Consider the following 21,685-nt stretch of genomic DNA (forward strand, 5'->3'; position numbering starts at 1 on the left):
TTCCGTGACACTATGATGCACATTGTAGACAAGCTAACCCTTCCTCTTTACACTCGCATCGAAAGGGGATGGAACAGAGCTGAGTATTGGCATCGTCGATCTACCTATTCATCATTCGAGCTGAGCACGTCGGCAATCTCACCAACGACTTGAGGCGGATCCGATATGCCGAGATGTTGCGGATGGTTCGCCTGTTCTGGTTTATTGGCACTCCTCGTAACACCTATGTCACTATCGATGGGAATCGCATGTTGCAGAATCGATGGGTTTATGATAGGGTGACTCAAGTTGTATCCCCTGATAGAGTAGCCGTTACCCGTCTTTCTAGACGAGGTTTACCTCCCCTACCAGAGACTTATCGAGTTCTTGAAACCATGGGAGAACCCCCCTACTTTTTCAATGCTACCACCGCAGATCTTTATTAGGTTCCCTAGAGGACTACCATGTAAATAAATAAGATTGGATTTAGTCCAATCCTTGTAAATGGCTTGGTTTACTTGTAAATATTAAAGCTTGGAATAAAAGATTTTGATTTTCACACTCATTGTCTTATGTGTATTAAACCGCCTAAGTGACATGATTCTAAATTTAGCTTCATATTGATAACCAGGATCGTCAACTTCTTGCTCCCAATGCATTATATACAGATACACAGGAGAAGAAGCTTCTCCTCAAACAAATGCAACCTCCCTCATTTAATGGGGCAGGTTCAAAGATTGAAAGGGATGCAGAAGTTTGGATAGAAGCCATGGACGATTACTTTTCGGCTGCTGGTACAGGAATTGGGAATCAATCCATGCTTGCCAGATTCCATCTTACCGGGGACGCCAAACTTTGGTGGAAGCAATGGTGCCGAGATAAGGGCGTCACTGAAGATACCCAAACCTGGAGTGACATTAAGCAAGCTGTGAAGGGCCGTTATCTTCCCCCATCTCATGAATCTATTAAGATGAACGAGTTCTTCAGCCTCAAGCAGCTTAGCTTAACCTTGGAGGAATACTACTCAAAATTTGTCACACTTGGCAAATATGCTCCACCTATGTCGATCACTCAACAAGTGGCCCGATTTTGCCAAGGGCTGAATGAACCTTTGGATTCTCGCCTTGAAGCAATGAGGCCAACTACCTTGCAAGATGCTCTTACCCGAGCCAAACCTCTGGCTAAAGAAGTAAAGAGTGGTCAAGCAAAGAAGAGAGTCTATCCTGAGTCTAACCCAAGGGGGCGCCTTCATCTCAGAGGAATTACCAATCGAATTTCCGCCACAACACTATTGGTCAGTACCCCAATAATTTTATCCCCCGTAGTTATGCTAATTCCACTTCAGAATCCTATGGGGACCAAAGGTGCTTTTATTGCAATGAAGTTGGCCACTTCCGGAATGAATGCCCCAAACTTGCAAGACCCTCTCTCAATCCTAGTGTCACTGCTGCTCCAAAAGGCGGCCGGGTAGTTCAAGGTCGTGGGATTCCTAATAATCGCCAGGCTGGACGAGGTGGTGGTGGACGTGGTAGAGGTCGTGGAGTGACTGCCCGTGTCTGCTCTATGATTGGTGAACCGACTTTAGAGATGGAAGAAGAAGAGCAAGCCACCATTCATGCAGCTATAGAACATCAAGGACCTAATCAGCAGTTTTCTGTTATCCAAGCTCCGGCTACTTATCAAGGTAGATCTTTCCAGCTCTTGATTGATTGTGGTAGTACGCATTCATTTCTTTCTCCAAAATGCTTGCGTAAGTTACAGTTAGATCAAAAACCAGCCCAAGCAATGATTGTTGAGTTAGCTAGTGGAAAAGAAGAAGTATCCCGACATTGTGTGGGAGATCTTGAATTTGAATTGGGTGGTGAATCAACCCATGGGTATTTCAGAAGCTTACCATTAGGGATTTATGATGGAATCCTTGGTATGGACTGGTTAATTGCAAATAATGCTGACATTCACTGTGCTGAAGGAAGCATCACCCTTAAGAATAGTCAAGGACAGGTAGTATCAGCCCAGGGAAAAACAGGTAAACCCAAATTTCATTTGGTCAAAGCTAATCGCCTTCTTAAGGGAGTGCGCAAGGGCCAACAGATCTTCCTTGTCAAACTCAACAAGGTAGAAGAAAGCAACCCAGATTTAGAACCCTCATGGCTCCAGGAGTTTTCAGATATCTTTCCAGAGGAACTTACAAAACTACCCCCATCTCGAGAAGTAGATCATGGGATTGAGTTAATACCTGGGGCTGAATCAGTTTCAAGGAGACCTTACAAAATGTCTCTTCCTGAAGCCATAGAGCTTAAGGAACAACTTAGGCAGCTCATTGAGCAAGGATTCATTCGCCCTAGTAATTCCCCATGGGGAGCGCCTGTTCTTTTCCAGAGAAAGAAGGATGGCACGCTTCGTCTTTGTATTGACTACCGAGGCCTAAACAAGGTCACTGTCAAAAACAAATACCCCATTCCTCGCATCGACGAACTTCTTGACAGACTTTATGGATCCAAAGTTTTCTCCAAGATGGATTTAAGGTCTGGCTACTATCAAATTAGGATCAAGGAATCAGATATCTCCAAAACCGCTTTCAATACCCGCTATGGCCACTATGAATTTACAGTCATGCCATTCGGATTAACCAATGCTCCCGCCACCTTCAACCGCCTGATGTAGGATATCTTCCGACCCTACTTGGATGAATTTGTCCTTGTCTTCTTTGATGACATCTTGGTCTATTCTCAGTCAAAAGAGGAACATGAGGAGCATGTACGCAAAGTATTGCAAATACTGCGCGAACATAAGCTCTATGCCAAGAAAAGCAAATGTACCTTCTTCACTTCCCAAATTGAATATCTAGGGTTCATTGTCTCCTCAAAGGGCATCTCAGTAGACCCTGCAAAGTCAAGGATATATTGGAATGGCCACCCCCTAGGACAGTCAAAGAAATCCATGGGTTTCTAGGCATCACAGGATGGTATAGGATCTTCATCAAGGGTTATGCCAAGATAGCCGCACCCTTAACTGATCTCCTCAAGAAGGAATGTAAGATAGTATGGTTACCAATCCACCAAATCAGTTTTAGCCAACTTAAGACTATCCTCACCTCAGCACCAGTTCTGAAGCTCCCTGACTTCACCAAAGAGTTTGAGGTTGTCACTGATGCTAGTGGCCTTGCACTTGGGCCTTGCACTTGGTGGTGTCTTAATTCAAGAAGGAAGGCCTGTGGCTTACACTTCTCGTAAGCTTAAATTCTATGAAGTCAATTATGCCACCCATGATTTGGAACTCCTTGCAGTTGTTCATTGTTTCAAGTTATGGAGAGACTATCTCCTAGGCCGTAAGTTTCTACTTCTAACTGACCACCAGAGTTTAAAGTGGATCTTCACCCAGCCCAATCTCAACATGAGGCAAAGGAGGTGGATTGAGATTCTACAAGAGTTTGATTTTGATATCAAATTTCGTCCTGGAAAGGATAATGTTGTAGCAGATGCCCTCAGTCGCAAATCCTTCCTAAGTGCAATCTCTATGCCAAATAACCCCATCCTAGAGAAGGTAAAGCAGGTTTCACTTTATGACCCTGATTACCAAAATCTAGTAAGCCTAGTTCACAAGGAGGCACCCACAGAAAAGGAAAATATATTGATCAAGGGATACACCCTCGATGATGAATGCCTCTACTTCATGCATAGGTTATGTATTCCCAAGGATCTTGCACTGAAGAAGATGATCTTGTATGAAGCTCATGATAGCCCCGTAGAGCAGGACACCCAGGTTATGCAAAAACCTTGAATGCCTTAAGGAGAAGTTACTTTTGGCCTGGAATAAAGAGAGATATCCTTCAATACATCAGACAATGCCTTTCATGTCAAAGGATTAAAGCTGAAAGAATCAAAATGCCCGGGAAACTCCAACCTCTGGAGATGAAGTGGGAATGTATCAATATGGATTTTGTCACAAGTCTTCCCACAACACAAGGAGGGTATGATTCTATTTTAGTAGTTGTGGATATGCTTACCAAAGTGACCCATATTATCCTAGTAAAGAAGACATTTAAATCTTCTGATATTGCCCGCCTTTTCATCAAGGAAATCTTTAGGCTTCATGGATTGCCAAAAAGAATAGTCAGTGAGACTGGGACTCTGACTTCACTTCAAAGTTCTGGACATCATTATTCCAGGCTATTGGAACACAACTTTGTTTCAGTACAGCTTACCACCCAGAAACAGATGGTCAAACTGAGAGAGTTAATCAGGTTATAGAAGACATCCTGAGAGCCTATTGTGGGCGTGAACCAAAGAAGTGGATTCAGTATCTCCCTCTAGTGGCAATACATCCTATCACCAAAGCATAGGGATGTCACCATTCAAAGCTCTTTATGGTCAGGAATGTTTGTCTCCCTTAAATTTCTCTGACCCCACACTAAAGGTTGAAGCCTCCAGGATAATGCTTGAAGAAATGGAAGAACAAACCAAAGCTATTCGTAAGGATATTAAAGCCGCCCAGGATCGACAGAAGCATTATGCTGATACCAAAAGATCTGAAAGAAATTTTCAGCAAGGAGACAAAGTTTTTCTTCGAGTGCGGCCAAAGAGAAGTTCTTTATCTCTTGGAAAATTTAGGAAGCTGAGTCCAAGGTATTGTGGGCCTTATGAAGTCATCAAATGTTTGGGAAAACATGCCTACAAACTTCGCCTCCCAACCCACCTCAAAATCCATGATGTATTCCATGTAAGCTTACTAAAGCCATATGTGCCTCATCCTGATCATGTTCTTGATGATGAACAAATTGTAATGCCAACTCAGGGAGTCCTTGAAATGAGACCAAATAGAATCATCGACTCTAGAGAAAGAGTGATTCGCAATAGAATCCTTAGGGAACATTTAGTGGAATGGAAAGATTACCCTGAGGAGGATGCTACTTGGGAGGAAGAGTCAACCCTCCAAAAGAATTACCCAGAATTCGTGCCGAGATGAGGACATCTCGAGTTCTTTTAGTAGGAAAGGATGTAACATACCCATTGTAAATAACAATGTACTTGCTTCAGAGTTGAAAAAGATGTAACATACCCATTGTAAATAACAATGTACTTGCTTCAGAGTTGAAAAATATAACTTAGTTTGTCATTTTTACGATAAAAAAACTTCTATTTTTGGAAAATGAGCCATTTTTGCTTAGAAATTTGTAATTTTGAATCCAAATTTGGAATCTACGCGTAATTTTACACTTAAAATAGTTTTTTCTGAACTAAAAACGGGTACCCGGAATGGGTTTAATTAAGCTTTTAAGCCTTTAATCTGCGAACTTCCGACCTAAAATAGTAACTATCCAGGCGTCTAATCAACGGACGGAACACGCCCCCATGGTCAGGGGGCAAGGCCGGACATTTCCGTCAAAAATTTTTTTTGACCCCTCGGGACGACGGCGGGCGGCCGGCGTGGGCCCCACCCCACGGGCGTCGCCCGTGAAAAAACCGACAATCCACCCAGGACACCCAAGCGTGTACACGACCTAGACGCACCCTCCAGCTACACGTACCCCCTCCTCCCAGAACCCTCTATCCACAGGTGTCGCGCTCTCTCTCTCTTGGGGACACCTCCACCCCCATGTGTCACACTTTCTCTCTCCTCGAGACACCTCCACCCCCAGGTGTCTCACGCCCACACTCTCTCCCGGACACCTACACCACCCAGGTGTCACCTCCCCGCACCCGGACGTCCACCCTCCATATAAAAGGACCCTCCCAGCCCCCTTCTCCAGACAAGCCCCCAGCAAGGCCCTACGCGCAAGCCCTCCCTCAAGCTCTAGGACATGTCCTACACTCTTCTCCCCCCCCCGTGTGAATAGACTTAAAGTGTGCTTCTCCTCCAACCCTTGCCTTACTCTTCCCTAGGCCTCCCTAGACGTACACTCTTCTCAAGAGCTCTCCAAGTTAAGGACACCCTCTCAATTTCCCCCCCCATATACGGCGACTTAAACTTAGGCTAAGAGGTCGTTCCTACCCACCATAAGCCCAACAAGCTTTTCCTACCCCAAACGGACCTTTGGAGGTTCCAGGGTTAGTGATTTTTGGGATGATGATTCCATTTATCTCTTATATGTGGATGTGTTGTTAGTCTTCAATTGATGATAGCGTTTATAATGATCCTATTGATCATATTCTTAATTTGGAGGATCATGCACACATAGAGAGGGATGAAGGATGCATAGTTCAGGTCATTTATATATACACATGGATATAGTGGATCATGCCTCATATGTTTCAAGTTGTGCTGCATCGGGTGATGATGCCGATTCCCATTTGACTTTGCGCATGATGCTAACTATGAGCTATGTGCATTTAGTTCCTATCGACATGACCCTATGTTTTACGAAGCCATGAAATTTACCTTTGGGTGCATCATTTGCCATTTGTAGTGTACGATTTTTGACTATGTGGTCCGACATTCAGATGCACATGCAACACATCCTAGTCTTGGTCTACGCAATGGTTCTTTTGTGCGAGGATAGTTCGACATTCCATCCACGAGTTTTGAGCTCATCATGTGGATGTCTCCAGTGCCGGACTCACATTATGACCGTGAGGATGGGCTAGTTGTTAGCATTCCCTTCGACTTAGGAGGATTTTAGGCTAGCCTCATCATTAATATTGGTCTTCCATATTTACCATTTGATACAAGTGGTTAGAGGGCTATTCTTTTGATACAAGTGGTTAGAGGGCTATTCTTTTGGAGTTTAGATGGTTTAGATGGTTTAGATTTTCCTTTGATCTAGGTGGGTGCATGATTAGCTTCATCATCCCATGAGGATGGGAGATGGTTAGAGGGCTATTCTTTTGGAGTTTAGATGGTTTAGAATTCCCTTTGATCGAGGTAGTTGCATGATTAGCTTCATCATCCCAAAGGACAAGAGAAGTCTGTTATCCTTTCCATTTGACCCTGGGGGTCATACGACTCCTTGGATTCACATTCATTTCAGAGAATGACATATTGTTGGCCTCATTATCGGCATTGCACTACATTTCTTTCCATTTGATCCACAAGGGCTCATATGCCTTTGATGATGACATTGACATTCAGTTTTTGGATGTGATTTTTTGGCTTTTATATATAGCCTTTTGTATGTGTCTCTTGTATATGACCACCCTTTGATTTCAAGGACAAAATCATTATAGGAGGGGATGGTTTGTAATAAAACAACAACGTTTAGATTAGGTTTAGGACCATGGTCATGGGCTCAAGTTTATAAGGAGCTCATGGGCTATCTGTACCCTTTTATAATCCTTTAACATTATCTCTTTTGGACATTCGGAGCCTTTTGCTACCATAGGATTATGGAAGACTATTTCCATTCTCTTGGTGAAAGGTTAACTCACTTAGGCATCATGGCTCTTTTGTATGATATTATTTTCTTAATCTTGCATTAATCCATGTTGATTTTCCCATATCTAAGCTTTAGTATCACTCTATTATAAGAGCATAGCCCAAGGCATGCTAAGATACATGAGAGTTTTCATTATGATATTTACGATTGAGGGTGACTACTAATAATATAATTGATTGATTCAATGTGCCACTTTTGTTACTATACTCTATGAATATATACTGCATATAAACTGATGGTTTGTGCATCATATGTATTGATTGTGTACATTAGTCAAGCATAATGTGTCACATATGAATGTATAAAGTCAACTAATCAAATGATTAGGATACTTGATCTTTTTTATAGGTTGTTGAATATATCTTTTGTTCAATCAACTTTGTTTGGCATGCATGGGTTCACATTAGAGAATCTAGCTGAGTCTCCAAAGAAAAGGAGAAAAAGTTCAAAGCATTCATCTACAATGGTTTAAGAATTGATAGTGGAAGTAGAGAATGAGAGCTTTAAAGAGAAAGATGCTGGTATTAGTGATGAAGAGATTGCTCGTCGTCGTAAGAGAGCACGAGCAAATTGGAACGAATCTTGGACTACAATTTTTCATTGGGCTTATTTTGATAGAGATGTAGCCAAAATCTTTTGCACTTTTCGTAGACAGGATAAAATGTGCAAGAGTCACTAGCTCCATCAATATTAGTACACTTATATAGATCATCCAAAGACGAAAGCCCATCCCTATTTTTTTTTTGAAGTAAAAGGTGGTAATCACTAATACTTTGTGAGTACCATGTGGCCAAAGTTTACTAGGTCTTGGAGTTGCTATCATTTTGTGAGTGTTCTTCTCTACTTATTAGCAGAGTGCAGAACATTTGATTCTGTATGTTTCTGAGCCTGTCACTAGCAGCGTCACTCTATGTTCGCGCCTGTTTGTGAATTGGGCGCCTAAGAGACTGGTGATGATCGCAACCTATGAGATACCCATTCACGTGTATCCCTCTGGTTTAGCCACAAGCTGTCTTGCTTAGTAAGATTGTGTCGCTTTAGATCTTAAGACCTCAGTAAACGCTCCTCCACCAAATAGCTTGTTGTGGTTACTAAAATGTGAACTGGATGTTTTCAGGGAATTGGAATCACAATACGGTCATACGAGCATCCTCCTGTTGTAATGACAGTTGAGGATCAGTCACCGTTTTTCTCTTGACCAGTTGTTTTTTCAGACAATTACTCTTGCGCTAGTAGCATTTTTCATGGTACCTTCAGGTTATTGCCCTCTTACTTTAATCTATTTCCAAAGGTGTGTTGAAACCTTTTTTTTTTCAACTTGAATTAGGGCACGTGCATGCGGGTGGGCTTTGCAAATTATCTCAATTGGCTCTTTGTAATTTTTGGGCTTGTGCTAGTACTGAATATCTGCTTTAGTTATAACTATGGAAGATGTCCATGCATATGGGAAGTTTGAGTTAACCTCAGGATAATACTTTCTTAATCAGGTAAGGTCAAGCCTTCTTGGAGCTATGAAGCGAGTCGTACATCTATGGTATCTACACACATGCATGAGACTTATGTTGATGAGGTCTAGGGAATGCTGGTTTTAAGGCTCTCATGTGAGGAAAAGAGAGGGAGTAGTTAAGAGCATGGATCCTAAACAACACATTGTATGTGGGCTAGCGAAGTGGTTGTCGGAGCACACAGATCCCTGGCTCCCCATTTGTTTGCCCTGTATGACCTGCACAGTGTGACACTCCCACAATGTCATCCTGAGATTGTCCTGCATCCATGGCACTAAACTCGCATACATCTAGGCCACAAGAGGAAAGCAGTACATAGCCTGACTCACTTCCAACTGTGAGTAGTAGGCTCGCTTCTCTGAGCCACCCCCGAGCTTGGGAGAGAGAGACTCACACACCACCTTAGCATGAGGCCTTCATATCAGGAGATCACCTTGTAGTTAGACCACCACCATCCGCATGCTCACCTCCAAAGTTGTGAAGTCAATTGGACAGATCTCTCTGGATTTATCCACAACTCATTCAAGATTCTGAGTCCATAGTTTAAACCTTTTAAATGTTGCCTTTCACAACCAGGAAGTCTATGTGCTGGGATATCAATCTTAACCAAACGTTCCAATCTTGGCTAAGTAACGGTCCTTGGCTTATCCCAATTATGCAAAGTATAAGGTCAAACCTTGACTTGTCTTGAACAAGTTCCATTGTTAAGCCATCATTGACTCCTCCATGAGTCATATAGGCTCTCTAACCTGACGATAGCTTAAATGAACCTATTGTTTGGCAGAAACCTTTGAGTCTACAACCAAGGTAACCCAAACTCAAATCTAGAGTCTCACACTCAAGTCTGTGTTTTTATACTCTCAAAATAGTACCTTTGTACACAATTCTCTTGTTAGTGGTTCCGCACATGCATACATGAGTGAGCCAGTCAACACCATCCTCTCATTCTATTACCATCAACCAATACCCCAGAGAGGTCAAAGTAAAGAATTGATTGATCTTAAATCTGCTATTGCTAAATTAACTAGGCTAGTTTCCTTGTAAGGATCATTAATGCCAAGTCACACAAGAAGACACTGCCCATGTAGGTCTATCCTTCATTGATAATTGGACTTTAGAACCATATACGGTTCCAATCCACATTAGAGGTTGTCAAGTGTGTTGTTTACCTTTTGATAAACCAACACATAGACATAAACACTTTCTATCCATCAAAAGGTGCCTCTAAGTCAACGGTGAATCCCACATGACGTATCCACCTATAAATGATTTTGGGCAACCACTTGTCCACACTTGATCCTGGCAATCTCATGATCAATTTATTGGTTAACTAATGAGGACAATAAGATCAGTCAACTATCTAACATAAAGAGATAACCTTTAAAAAAATAAGTTTCCTCACTTCCCTCCTTAGATTTCCTCCATTATGGAGAGTTTTTATGGTTAGAAACACTATATCTAGTCTCAAGCTTTAGCTCTCTTGAACTAGAATGCTTATGAGAGGTGTGCTACACAACCTCTATCAACACATTATAAGAGAGGTCCTTTGTTCACCATAGGAACCTGTGCATCAGCCCATCGGTTACACAAACCTAGCTCAAAGTGCAAGAAATACCTCAAAGTGGTGCTTTGTAAATATCTCCAATAAGATCACCTCTTCTACACAAGTCTGATCACAAAGTATGTGTGGAGATCCCAGTTTGGATCACACAAGCCTTTGGTGGAGAGAACTCTCCTTATTTTTTTGTGAGTGTCTCTACATTAACTTTCTCTTAAATGACCCTTAAGAGTCTATCCACAAATTGTATCCTGACTGTGTGTGCTTAGACAAAGTCTTAAGTTTTTTCATGGACGCCGAAAGAATTAAATCCTAGCTTGACAATCTCAACTAGATCTCAAGCTATTCCCCTGGATTTTTTGACCTACTATCGTTATGTGGTTGATGTTCCTTCCAAGTGCAAATAAGTATCCAACTAATGGTGAACTGTCTCAAGAAACAGTGAAATGCTAGAACCTTCTTGTTCTTTTGAGTCTTCTAAACAAGAATTTAAGGTACAATCTCCCAATTGAGATGACCATTTTTTCTGCAGATAATACCAAATATACGGTTTTACATCTTGTAAACACTCAGTCTTGGTAGTCAAACTTGATATTGGATTGCTTTAAGGTGTGTGCAATCGGCCAAAATACGATGGTATTATAATCATTTATGCATCCGGCCATGATGCAAGCAATCCTCATTGATCCCCATCAATTGCTTCATTCCAAGAACTTTAATCCTTGCGTATGGTACCCAGTATGTCATGTGCATGCACATGGACATACTCATCCCAGGGCTTATCCCTGATGTGCAGCATATAAAGACTTAATTCTGGAGCTTCAGCAGCTAGCTAAGGCATGGAAGGTACTTTGGTGGACCAGGACCTCTGTCGGCCAGAAAAGGAGTATTTCCAGAGATCCGTACTCAAAACATGTATCACTAATGTGGAGATCGATTGATTTCTCGGATGATTTATACTTCTAGGGTGACACCGTTTGTGTGCCAGGTGTTGGGGACTTGCTAGCAACTTGTGTGTATGTCGGCAACAAAGAGGGATTTTCAGATCCAAGGAACTTGCCGACAGCAGGTCGGCCTGTTCACATATTCTTCAAAGGCCTATAAATAGCAAAGGCTGGCTCATTGTTGGTTATCTGACACTTGTTTGGTGTTAGGTCATAGAATAGGACATAGATCAGGTGTTGCTACCTTTTCATGGGCAGCCCTAGGGCTGCCAACGACTTGTACTTTTTTGTACATTAAAAATATACTGAAAATACAGCTCTCTCTCTCTCTCTTTCTTCGCCCCTTTCCCCACCCGCCTGTTCGCTTCTCTCTTCGCTGCGCATCCTTTCTGTCTTTTCACCCCCAGCAGCTTTTCTTTTCGCACCATAGGACAATTGGAAAATGAGGTGCACTACAAACATAGCTGCCCAGCCTACTACGAGATATGGGGGAGATTCCATTCCCTCTTCTGAGAGGGGTTTAGTCCACTTGCACAGGTGATGTAGTATGATGATCAAAGATGCCTGGGTATGTACTTGCTAGAGCTCAGGCGTCATAGGGAACGAGACAACATATTGAGAGGCAGACCTGACATGATACTTCTTAGAGGGCCATTACAGATTTCTTGGGTCTACATGTGTCCACATGAGAGCCCATTACCTACACTAACAGTCTGGCGCCACATAGGGGTCCTCATCAGTGATAGACTCGATCTATTTTGCGGGCCAGTTGCCCCTAACCCATGGCATCATGAACCTCTACCCAACATATTCAGATTCAGGAGGCTCTTCGATGCCATGATGTGCTTTCATCATAAAGGCCTGATATTCTCTTGGCCATCAAATTGTGGCGAGCATTACCATTAGTTGATAATGGCCAGTTAACCTCATGCATAGGGTCATATTCTAATATCACATGTATATACACTAGTGATAGTTGTTTTTCAATTTCTTTCTGTTACTTTTTCCATGGCTCAGTATACCCAGGGTATCATTGTATCACTCCTGGTCTCATAGACCCTCGGGGTCTTTTGTAGACTTTAATATTACATTCTTTCTTTCTTTCTTTCTCGTCTTGCATTGTCTGCCCTTTTCATTTCCCCGCTTTCTGACGCTGCTGCTTCTCTTTCATGATGGCCTCTCTCTCTTTTGAGGTTGATGTGCACACGAGGGCCATCATGAATATGCCGAGGAAGCCAATACACACGTGATTGAAGGGAGTATGTGGAAAAAGCTGAAGTGGATCAGCTTAAGGAGGAGTTGCGGCTTATGGGAGCACAACTTGAACAGTTGCAGCGCACTAATTTGAACCCTCCTCAGAAAAACCGAGGATTGATCGCTCTTTGTGCTCCGGACATGTTTGGGGCTGACAAAAAGGAGAAGATTCAAGAGCATGTGGACTCTTGGTTGAACAGATGGAGCACACACTTTGAGTTCTATCCTTTCCGAATAATCGGAAGATTCAAACGGTGCAAGGTTTCCCCAAAGGGAAGGCCTTGACATGGTGGAAAGACATGAAGCAGAAACCCATCACTTGGGCTGATTTCAGCAGGATTTCCGGTGTGAATTTATTCAACTTGAGGATGAATTTGATGTACTCAACAAGCTAATAAAACTCGAGATGCGGGGTATGACTTTTGACAACTATGTGCAAAACTTTCGTGACTTAGTTGCTCGTGCTACACATGGATCCACATACTTTGTGTGGACCATTGCTAGGCGATTATCAGATCGAGTTCCGAAGGAACCATAGCAGGAGAGTGGAGGATGCCATCCACTTTGCTAAGATCTTTGGTGAGACTATGGCCAGTACTTCTAAGAATGTTTCGAAGAATCCTCAACCATGGTTACCAAGTCTAGACCCAAGTGTAAATGTAAGTTTAAACCTGGGAAGGCCATCCAAATCAAAATTACACCAATTCGAGGAAACATCTGGCGAAGCAATTTCGGAACCTTCGAGCGGGAGGATGCTTCAGTTGCAACCAGAAGGGCCACACTTTGAATTTTGCAAAGAATAATGGCAAGGCTGCGAATGTGGCTTAAATCGAAGGTAATCCTAAGTTTACTTCTATTGATACTTTCTTGATTGTAACTTCAGTTGAACTGTCTTCAAGCCAAATGATCTAATCCATATGTACGGGTTAGTCATGGAAAAGACTGTGCTCATCCTATTTGACCTTGGCAGTACTCACAATTTCATTAATCCCAAATTGGTGCAGAAATTGGGGGTAATGATGCAGCCAAGGGATCATGTGTATTGGGTGAATTTAGCGGTGGGACATGAAAAAGTGTGCGATATAGACGAGTGTCCCAACTGCCTATTACTATACATGATTATACTGAGTGTCTAGATTTTTTGCTTATGAATCTAGATTGGGTAGATTTGATTTTATGGAAAGCGTGGTTATATAGTAAGAACTAGGATGTCCATGACGGGGGCACCCACTTTACAAGGTGTCTGGCCTCATGTAATTTTGGTGTGTACCTTCCACATACACATTAGCAATAAAACCTTGTAAATAATAAAATGGGCATAGGGGTAATGCTTACCACCTATAAAACCCCTAAGAAACATCTATTAGGCCTCAAACACAGTCATGCACACATGTACACTGGGTTCCCAAGTGCCCCCGTCCCGGTAGATATTCATTCACAGGTATCAAATCCAGGCAATGCCCATACTGAAGAACAGGTTCACGTGCAGATGTCATGTATCACACAAACATGCTTAATGTATTGCACCATTGTATTGGCTTCAAACTCCCATCTTTCAAGCAATGTTGGGTTAAGACTTAGACACAAGTCCCACCGAGCACAAGCTCCACAGAGTCTCACCAAAACCCAATCAAATCCATATAATGAGTTCGGACATGGACAGATGTCCCCAAGTGCCCCACCAGAACTCTTTCTTATCCATATGGGTTCAATCCAAAATCCATGATCTCAGGGTTAAGTCCAAAGTAGTGACCTTCTGCATAAGACTCAGTAATTTACTATGAAAATTAATGTAACGTTGACTACTAGTTTGTTTTTGATTCGTGGTCCAATTCAATATGGAATTATTTATCTTCCATGTTAAAGCAGTTTCTTTATTTATAAGTTAACATGTGCGATGGCCCACTATACTTTTATCTCTCCCTTGTCAGTGTTTGCTAAGACTAAAGTTACTGTATTTTTTGTGGCCTGACAAGCCCCTTTTTTGCTGTAGGTCCATGAATCAGAAGTGAACTGAATGCAACAAGAGAATTTCCTTTGGATAGTTCCTTCTACTTAGTTGGAGATGACAACTCAACTCTGTCTTGCAGTACAATTTGTATGTCATCTCACCTCTTTAAAAACCGGCAAGAAAGAAATATTTCATCCTTGCAAACACCGTGCCAGACAGACTGCTTCACACGTAAGGGGTCTTTCATCTACTAATTTTCTTTTACAAGGCAGGACAATCAAATTTTCAAGAGATACTGTCTCCTCATGTGCTGCATATGCTTGGAAAGGTGCCACGGTTCTCAGGACGGATATGCTCTCTGAAGGTGACCAACTTCATGAAACAATAGGACATTTGGGAGATGTAAAGCAAGCTGCAGAGGGTGCAGATGCTGGGGGGACTCCTGTGGATATAGGCTTTCTTAGAGGATCGCAGACTGTTCCAAAGCTGGAGAGTGTGGTAAGCATCACAGGGTGCCTCAAGCCACTGGAGGAAACAAAAGAAGAAATATTGGGAAATGTAAAGCAAGCTGTAGGTCAAGCAGATGTTGGAGAGACAGGCTCCTTAAGAGCATCACAGAATGCTCCAAGGCAGGTGAGTATCCAGGATTTGAGAATTGGAGCTACATTCAAGGGTAAGGTGTCTGTTATTGAGTCATATGGTGTATTTGTAGACATTGGAGCATTCACTGAAGGATTTGTACATGTCTCAAGGCTGGGCAGATCGTTTGTAAGGAGGGTGGAGGATGTTGTCCATTTAGGACAGGATGTAACAGTTCAACTTGTAGATCTTGATCTTCATGCCAATCGGATTTCTCTTATTTTGAGGCCTGAGGAGGGTTTCACTGAAGGTCTAGGCTTGCGGCCTCTGACTGTACCAGAAATTGATTTTGTGGATAAGGCTGCTGCGAGAAGAGCAAACAAGCTAGCAAGGTTTGCTGAAAATCCATTACCAAGAAGGCGCATGAGCTTAGAAACTAGACAGCGACTGAAGGCTTATAGAAGAGCAGTTGTAGCTGAAAGACAAGCTATCAAACTACACCAAGCTAGAGTGAGGGCCAATGGTGCAGATTTGGTGACAGATTTCTCTTCGGTAGATGAGTCAAATGAGGTCAACAAGCCAATTGCAGAAGATGGGTGCATGCCAGATGGTGAAGGAGATCTTAGTCAATGAACTTGGGAATTGGAATAAAGTTCACAGAATGTGAAGATAACAAATACCTTAGACCTGCTAAAAATTGTAATCAATGTCAAGAAGCTTTTGAATGCTGACAAGAACTTCGGCTTCCATTGTACTTTCGTTGTGCTACTTTATCTCTTAGCTTTGGAGGTCACTATGTTTAATTAGAAGACAGAACTGGCCACATTTTCTTACTATCAACGATTTGCCATGCAAACCTCGCAACAGCTTCAGTATGCTATGCATGGAGTTATGGTTTGAATCTTTTATTGAAATGGAATGATCATAAAGTTGAGATATGGGATAATCACCATGGATTAATACAAGATTAAGAAGATAATCTCATACAAAGAACCATGATGCCTAAGTGAGTTGACCTCTCACCAAGAGGATGGCAATAGTCTTTCATAAGCCAAAAGCTCCAAGTAAATACAAAATGTCTAAGAGGGAGATAATGTCTAAAGATCATAAAAGGTCGTAAAAGTCATTAAGGATCCAAATGATAATCCATGAGCTCCTTTATATGCCTGAGTCCATGACCATGGTCCTAAACCTAATCTAAAAGTTGTTGCTCCATTATAAACCATCCTCTCCTATAATGATTTGGTTCTGGAAATCAAAGGGTGGTCGGGTACAAAAAGCAAATACAAAGGCTATATACAAAAAGTCTAATACATGACCAAGTGTCACCATCACAGAGAACCAATACCAATACATGAATCTCATGACCTCTAGGGTCAAATGGAAAAGATAAAGGACTCGCGTCGATATGATGAGGTTAGTCGGGTATCCTTTAGGATCAAGTGGAAATGATATGAGTGTCGCCCCAAAGATGAGGTAATCCATACAACTGCAATCACATAGATGAAATGTAAATCCAAGCCATGTAGACTCCAAAGCACTGGCTCTCGAACCACTTGGATCGAATGGAAAATGTAGAAAGCCAATGTTGGTGACGAGACTAGGTATGAGTTCTCTTGGGTCAAATGGATAAATATAGTATGCATCACGGACCCTCGAATCCAATGTAACAATAGCTCTCGGGTCAAAAGGGAAGCCCATCCTCGTAACCATAACATGGAACTAACATCCAAGGTATTCACTAAATGGAAGCAAAACTCATAGCTAGAATGTCGAATGGTCCGTGTAGATCAAGACCAAGAGACGTCACAAGTGCATTTGAATGGTATGCCATGTAATCATCTACTATACATCCCAAGTGGCATATGATGCATCCAAAGATGAATGTTTCGGCTCCAAAGAAACTAGAGTCATGTCGACAATCATGGAAGGTGAAGAAACACATCTCAAAGTCGGCATCGTACATGAACCCATGTGAACCAAAGCTGTCAACCCATGTAGCATCACACGAAAAATCAAAGACATGATCCACTGCATCAATAGGTATATGGGCATGAGCCAAACCATGCATCATCTCCTTATGTGCAAAACCCTTTGTGTGTGATGATTCAGGATAACAATATGATCATTAACATCATCATAGTCATCTCACTGAAAAATAAAGAGATCTCCACATGAAAGATAAATGACATCATCTTCTAAATCATCATCTATGGCATCTCCAAGGTCATCCTCATAAACCTGGTCTATCTTTATCAATGATGCCTTTATGTGACCTATATCCCATGACAACTCTATCTCCAACAATATAGGATATAAGGAGATATCTAGATCAAATGTAAGTCTCCCAAGATCTATGCTATACGATCTACTATAGGTATGATCAATATGCATAATCATACTACGATGTCTCATCTCAATGAAATCATTACTACTCTCATGCACTATCCTTGACTACACAAATACATGAACTCTATCCACACGAATGTTGCCAGGAATGTTATGAATACTAGGAGTAGTGGTGCGATATCTCTATAAGAATAGCCTGACGCATCTAACACTAGGAACTCAGGTCTATGCTTATAAGTATCTCTACGAGAGTGGCAAAAGTGTAAGTATGCTCGATACGTGTCCTCCAAGGATCCAAACCTGTCATGTCATGACTCACAAAATGCATCCCATGAATGACCGTCATGATCATCACCACCCATATAATCATCCATAGCTGCATTACGAACACCATCATCATCCTCGCAATGGAATGATATGGATCAAAATCATACTTGCACACCTGCTACTCCTCCCAGAAGGGTTGGTATGTGCAAAGGGTCCCAAACTGACCAATGAAACCCAAGTAGGCAACATAGCTTCTCGTCAGATCCCATACAAAAGGATGTAAGGATGCATACATGTACATCGTCTTGCACTCATCAAAATACCATGATTATGCTGCTTACTCATCTGAACTAGACATCTGATAATCATGATATGCATATAGCTCGTGTGCATGACATACATACACAATGTCGCACCTCGACGCCATACGAACATCCAAACGCTCAAAATGTGAGGCGCGTGTGAACAACCATCAATAAGGCCTAGAGTGTGTAAACAAACTCACAAAATTCCCAAATGTGACCACAATACACTAGGCTTTTAACTACAAAACTCACTTTGTGTGTGAACACCCAGTGGCTTGCTTGAATTGAGCACTGAGCGGCTTGTATCAAATGTGGGCTGAGCCTTTTTGTCAAGGCGATGATGAAGCCTCTGAAAGCAAGACACTTGAAAACGTGGGTCTCTCTCTTTCTCTGTGGTTGCTTGTTTTTTTTTTTTTTTGGGAGCAAATGATGAAGCAAAAGCGCTAAGTTGTAGAAAAGGAGCTGCTCGCTGGCTGCAGGGAGATGGATTTCTCTTGTGCGCTGCAGGTGGTAGAAGGTGGCTATACGGCCGTTAGCTACAGCTATATAGTGGAGTTGGCTTTTGTCGTGAGTAGCGCTGCGACGCCTGCCACGATGCCTAACGCCAGCAATGTCTAGGAGACGCCTGCCACGACACCACCTAACAAGGTGGTAGTTAGCTTTCGTTTTTGTTCAGCCTCCTTATTTCCACAGCTGACTCTCGGCTAATTGTAGCTTCCCAGATCCTTCAACGTTGCAATTCAGATGCCATCATCTACAGGGCATTGGATGTTGCGGGATTCTGGCATGGCAGTGCTGGGCGTTGTCCTCTGTCGCTCCTGTCACACTTGCAAAGAGCAGCTTAAGAGGTGTAGCCACAGAAGATGCTCGTGAAAATGGGCATACGCACTGGCCAATTGTATCAACATAGATTCCGTGGCTTCATCCATTCCATGTGTCTCAAGATCACAAATGGCTGGGTAGTGCATCATAATGTAGATTCTTTGTTAAAACTCTCATTGGAATTGATGGTCTTCACCAAGCCTCGTACATTGTAAAGACCCTTATATTTTGCATTTGCACTCTGCATTGCTCATTGCACTTGTACATAATCAGCATTTGATGTAATCTTATTCATTCAAGATTTGACTAGATCGACCAAGATTAGTCAGTTTCTTGATGAAAAATGCACCACAATAGTGCTGTCCATTGTCCAAGTGTTTGCCCTCTTTCAATGAGAGCTTAACCAAAGCTCAATGATAAAAAGGTTCTTGTGTTATATTGTTGTAGAACTCAATATTGCTTATACTATCATGATTATCACTAATCTTTCAAGGATTAACACTAATCCATTGCTGTAATCACTTTCTTGATCACAAACTGCTCGTATTATCTTTTGTATATGGATCTTTATCAAGATTTCAAGATGCTTCACAAAGAGTAACAAAAAGATTAGATACTTATACCTCTTTTAGGCAAAGATTTGAAATTTGATCAAGCTTTTCATTGCTGAAATTGTTGTAGACTTGATTTGTGGTTAAACGTTACTCCAAATCCATGCAGAAAGCTTGATTTGCACAATGTCGTAATCTTTACAAATTTATACCAAGATTCTTCAAAGCTCTGCTCAATATCTACTCCAATTTTAATTTTGCTTTGAAATCTTTACAATTTGCAACATAAACGTATTCAAATATGTTAAAACAGAATTGTAAATTTGAACAATGGCTCCGCAATAATTTGTAGAGATCTTGAATCTCTTCACTGTTCTTCAACTCTACACTTGAATCTTTAACTCCACTTGAAACTGCATAGCAAACTGTATCCTACAAAGCTGTCTGCAAACTTTGGTAAATATGAAAATTATGATTAGTGCTTAACTTATTTTTAGATTAGTATTTTTAAATTAGTACATATGTGTGATTGTGTTGTGTGTGTGTGTGTGTGTGTGTGTGTGTGTGTGTGTGTGTGTGTGTATATATATATATATATATATATATATATATATATATATATACGTATACATTTATGTATATGTATATATATAGATATATAAACATATACTTATTATACACATACACATATGCATACATACATATATAGTTATATGATATAGGTATACATTTATATAGATATATATGTACATACATATATACATACATATGTGCGTACACACACACACATACATATGTGTATGTATGTGTACATATTGTAATAAAGTAGTAACTTCATTAGTTAGAATTAGAGATTATGGTCATGGGCTCAAGTATAAAAGAGGGCTCATGGGCTCAAGTATAAAAGAGGGCTCATGGGCCACTATTGTATCCTTTTAATCATTGGACATCTGAATGAACCTTGGAGCCTTGAGATACAACACTTTGACTTATGGAAGACTATTTCCATTCTCATGGTGGGAGATTAAACCACTTAGACATTATGTGTTCTATGTGTGTGATTTGCATGCTAGTCCACATGATGATTTGATTAATCGTCTTAATCTTGCATTAGTGATTCTCCATTTTAATTGGTATCAGAGCTTTGATCTTGATCATGGGAATTTCGGAAGAGGTTTACAAGAAAATGAACTTTCATGTATGATTTTGATATTTTCTTAAGTTTCTTGCATACTTTCTTTCTACATTTTCTTAGATTTTCTTGATGTTGAAGGGGGAGGTAAGTTTTTTGTTCAATTGGACCAAGACATGTAGTCGTCCTTCTAAGGAGTAGGGGATGCCCAGAGCTATGCAATCTCATGACGTGTAGAGTGACTTGTTTGTTGTGACAAGTTTATGTGTTGGCTTTGAGCAGGGAAAATCCACTAGGGTTGATGTGATATTTTTAAATCTCGTATATCCCACTCGTGTAGGTGTTGTGTGGGTAGAATATATATTATATATATACATACATACATACACACACGCATGTGCATGCGTTCGTGCACACACACACACACACATATGTATGTATGTATACACATTTATATATCTATGTATGTATGTATGTATGTATACATACATACATACATACATACATACATATATATATATGTATGTATGTATGTATGTATGCATGTATGTATGTATGTACACATACATACATACATATATACACATATATGTATATATATGCATGTGTGCATACATATACATACATACATACATACATATGTGTGTGTGAAACTCAAAGGAATTGACGGGGGCCACACAAGCGGTGGAGCATGTGGTTTAGTTTGATGTAATGCGAAGAACCTTACCAAGGCTTGACATGTTGCAAATCCCTTTGAAAGAGAGGAGTGCCTTCGGGAATACAGGTATACATACGTACATACATATACATATCCATGTGTATGTGTATGTGTATGTACATACATATATACATACATACATACATGTGTGTGTGTGTGTATTGTAATAATGAACTAGTAACTTCATTAGTTGGAATTAGGGATTATGGTCATGGGCCACTATTGTATCTTTTGATCATGTAACATTTGAATGAACCTTGGAGCCTTAAGCTACCACACTTTTGCTTATGGAAGGCTATTTCCATTCTCATGGTGGGAGATTAAACCACTTAGACATTATGTGTTCTATGTGTGTGATTCGTATGCTAGTCTACATGATGATTTGTCCCATTTCTTAGC

The 21,685-nt window shown here is 41.2% G+C and overlaps 1 protein-coding gene across 7 annotated transcripts; it reads left to right on the plus strand.

The window, feature by feature from the left end:
• Positions 1-8,124: 8,124 nt before the first annotated feature.
• LOC147642385 (uncharacterized) lies at positions 8,125-15,982 on the plus strand. 7 transcript variants are annotated; one of them, XM_086805812.1, is made up of 4 exons: positions 8,125-8,372; positions 8,469-8,608; positions 14,606-14,794; positions 14,892-15,982. In XM_086805812.1, exons 3-4 carry the CDS (start codon positions 14,713-14,715, stop codon positions 15,773-15,775), a joined length of 966 nt encoding a protein of 321 aa, XP_086661938.1. In that variant the 5' UTR covers positions 8,125-8,372; positions 8,469-8,608; positions 14,606-14,712; the 3' UTR covers positions 15,776-15,982. The 7 variants fall into 7 exon arrangements, with proteins under 7 accessions (XP_086661938.1, XP_086661943.1, XP_086661948.1 ...); XM_086805817.1 differs by having other exon boundaries at positions 8,469-8,598; XM_086805822.1 differs by having other exon boundaries at positions 8,128-8,372; positions 14,606-14,710; positions 14,836-15,982.
• Positions 15,983-21,685: the final 5,703 nt, after the last annotated feature.

The sequence above is a fragment of the Cibotium barometz genome, chromosome 1 (genome assembly GCF_041138505.1).
Source record: "Cibotium barometz isolate CiBa-2024 chromosome 1, ASM4113850v1, whole genome shotgun sequence".
Taxonomy (NCBI): domain Eukaryota; kingdom Viridiplantae; phylum Streptophyta; class Polypodiopsida; order Cyatheales; family Cibotiaceae; genus Cibotium; species Cibotium barometz.

Coding starts and splice junctions, on each gene's coding strand:
- LOC147642385 (XM_086805790.1), top strand. CDS start 14,678: ATGACAACTCAACTCTGTCTTGCAGTACAATTTGTATGTCATCTCACC.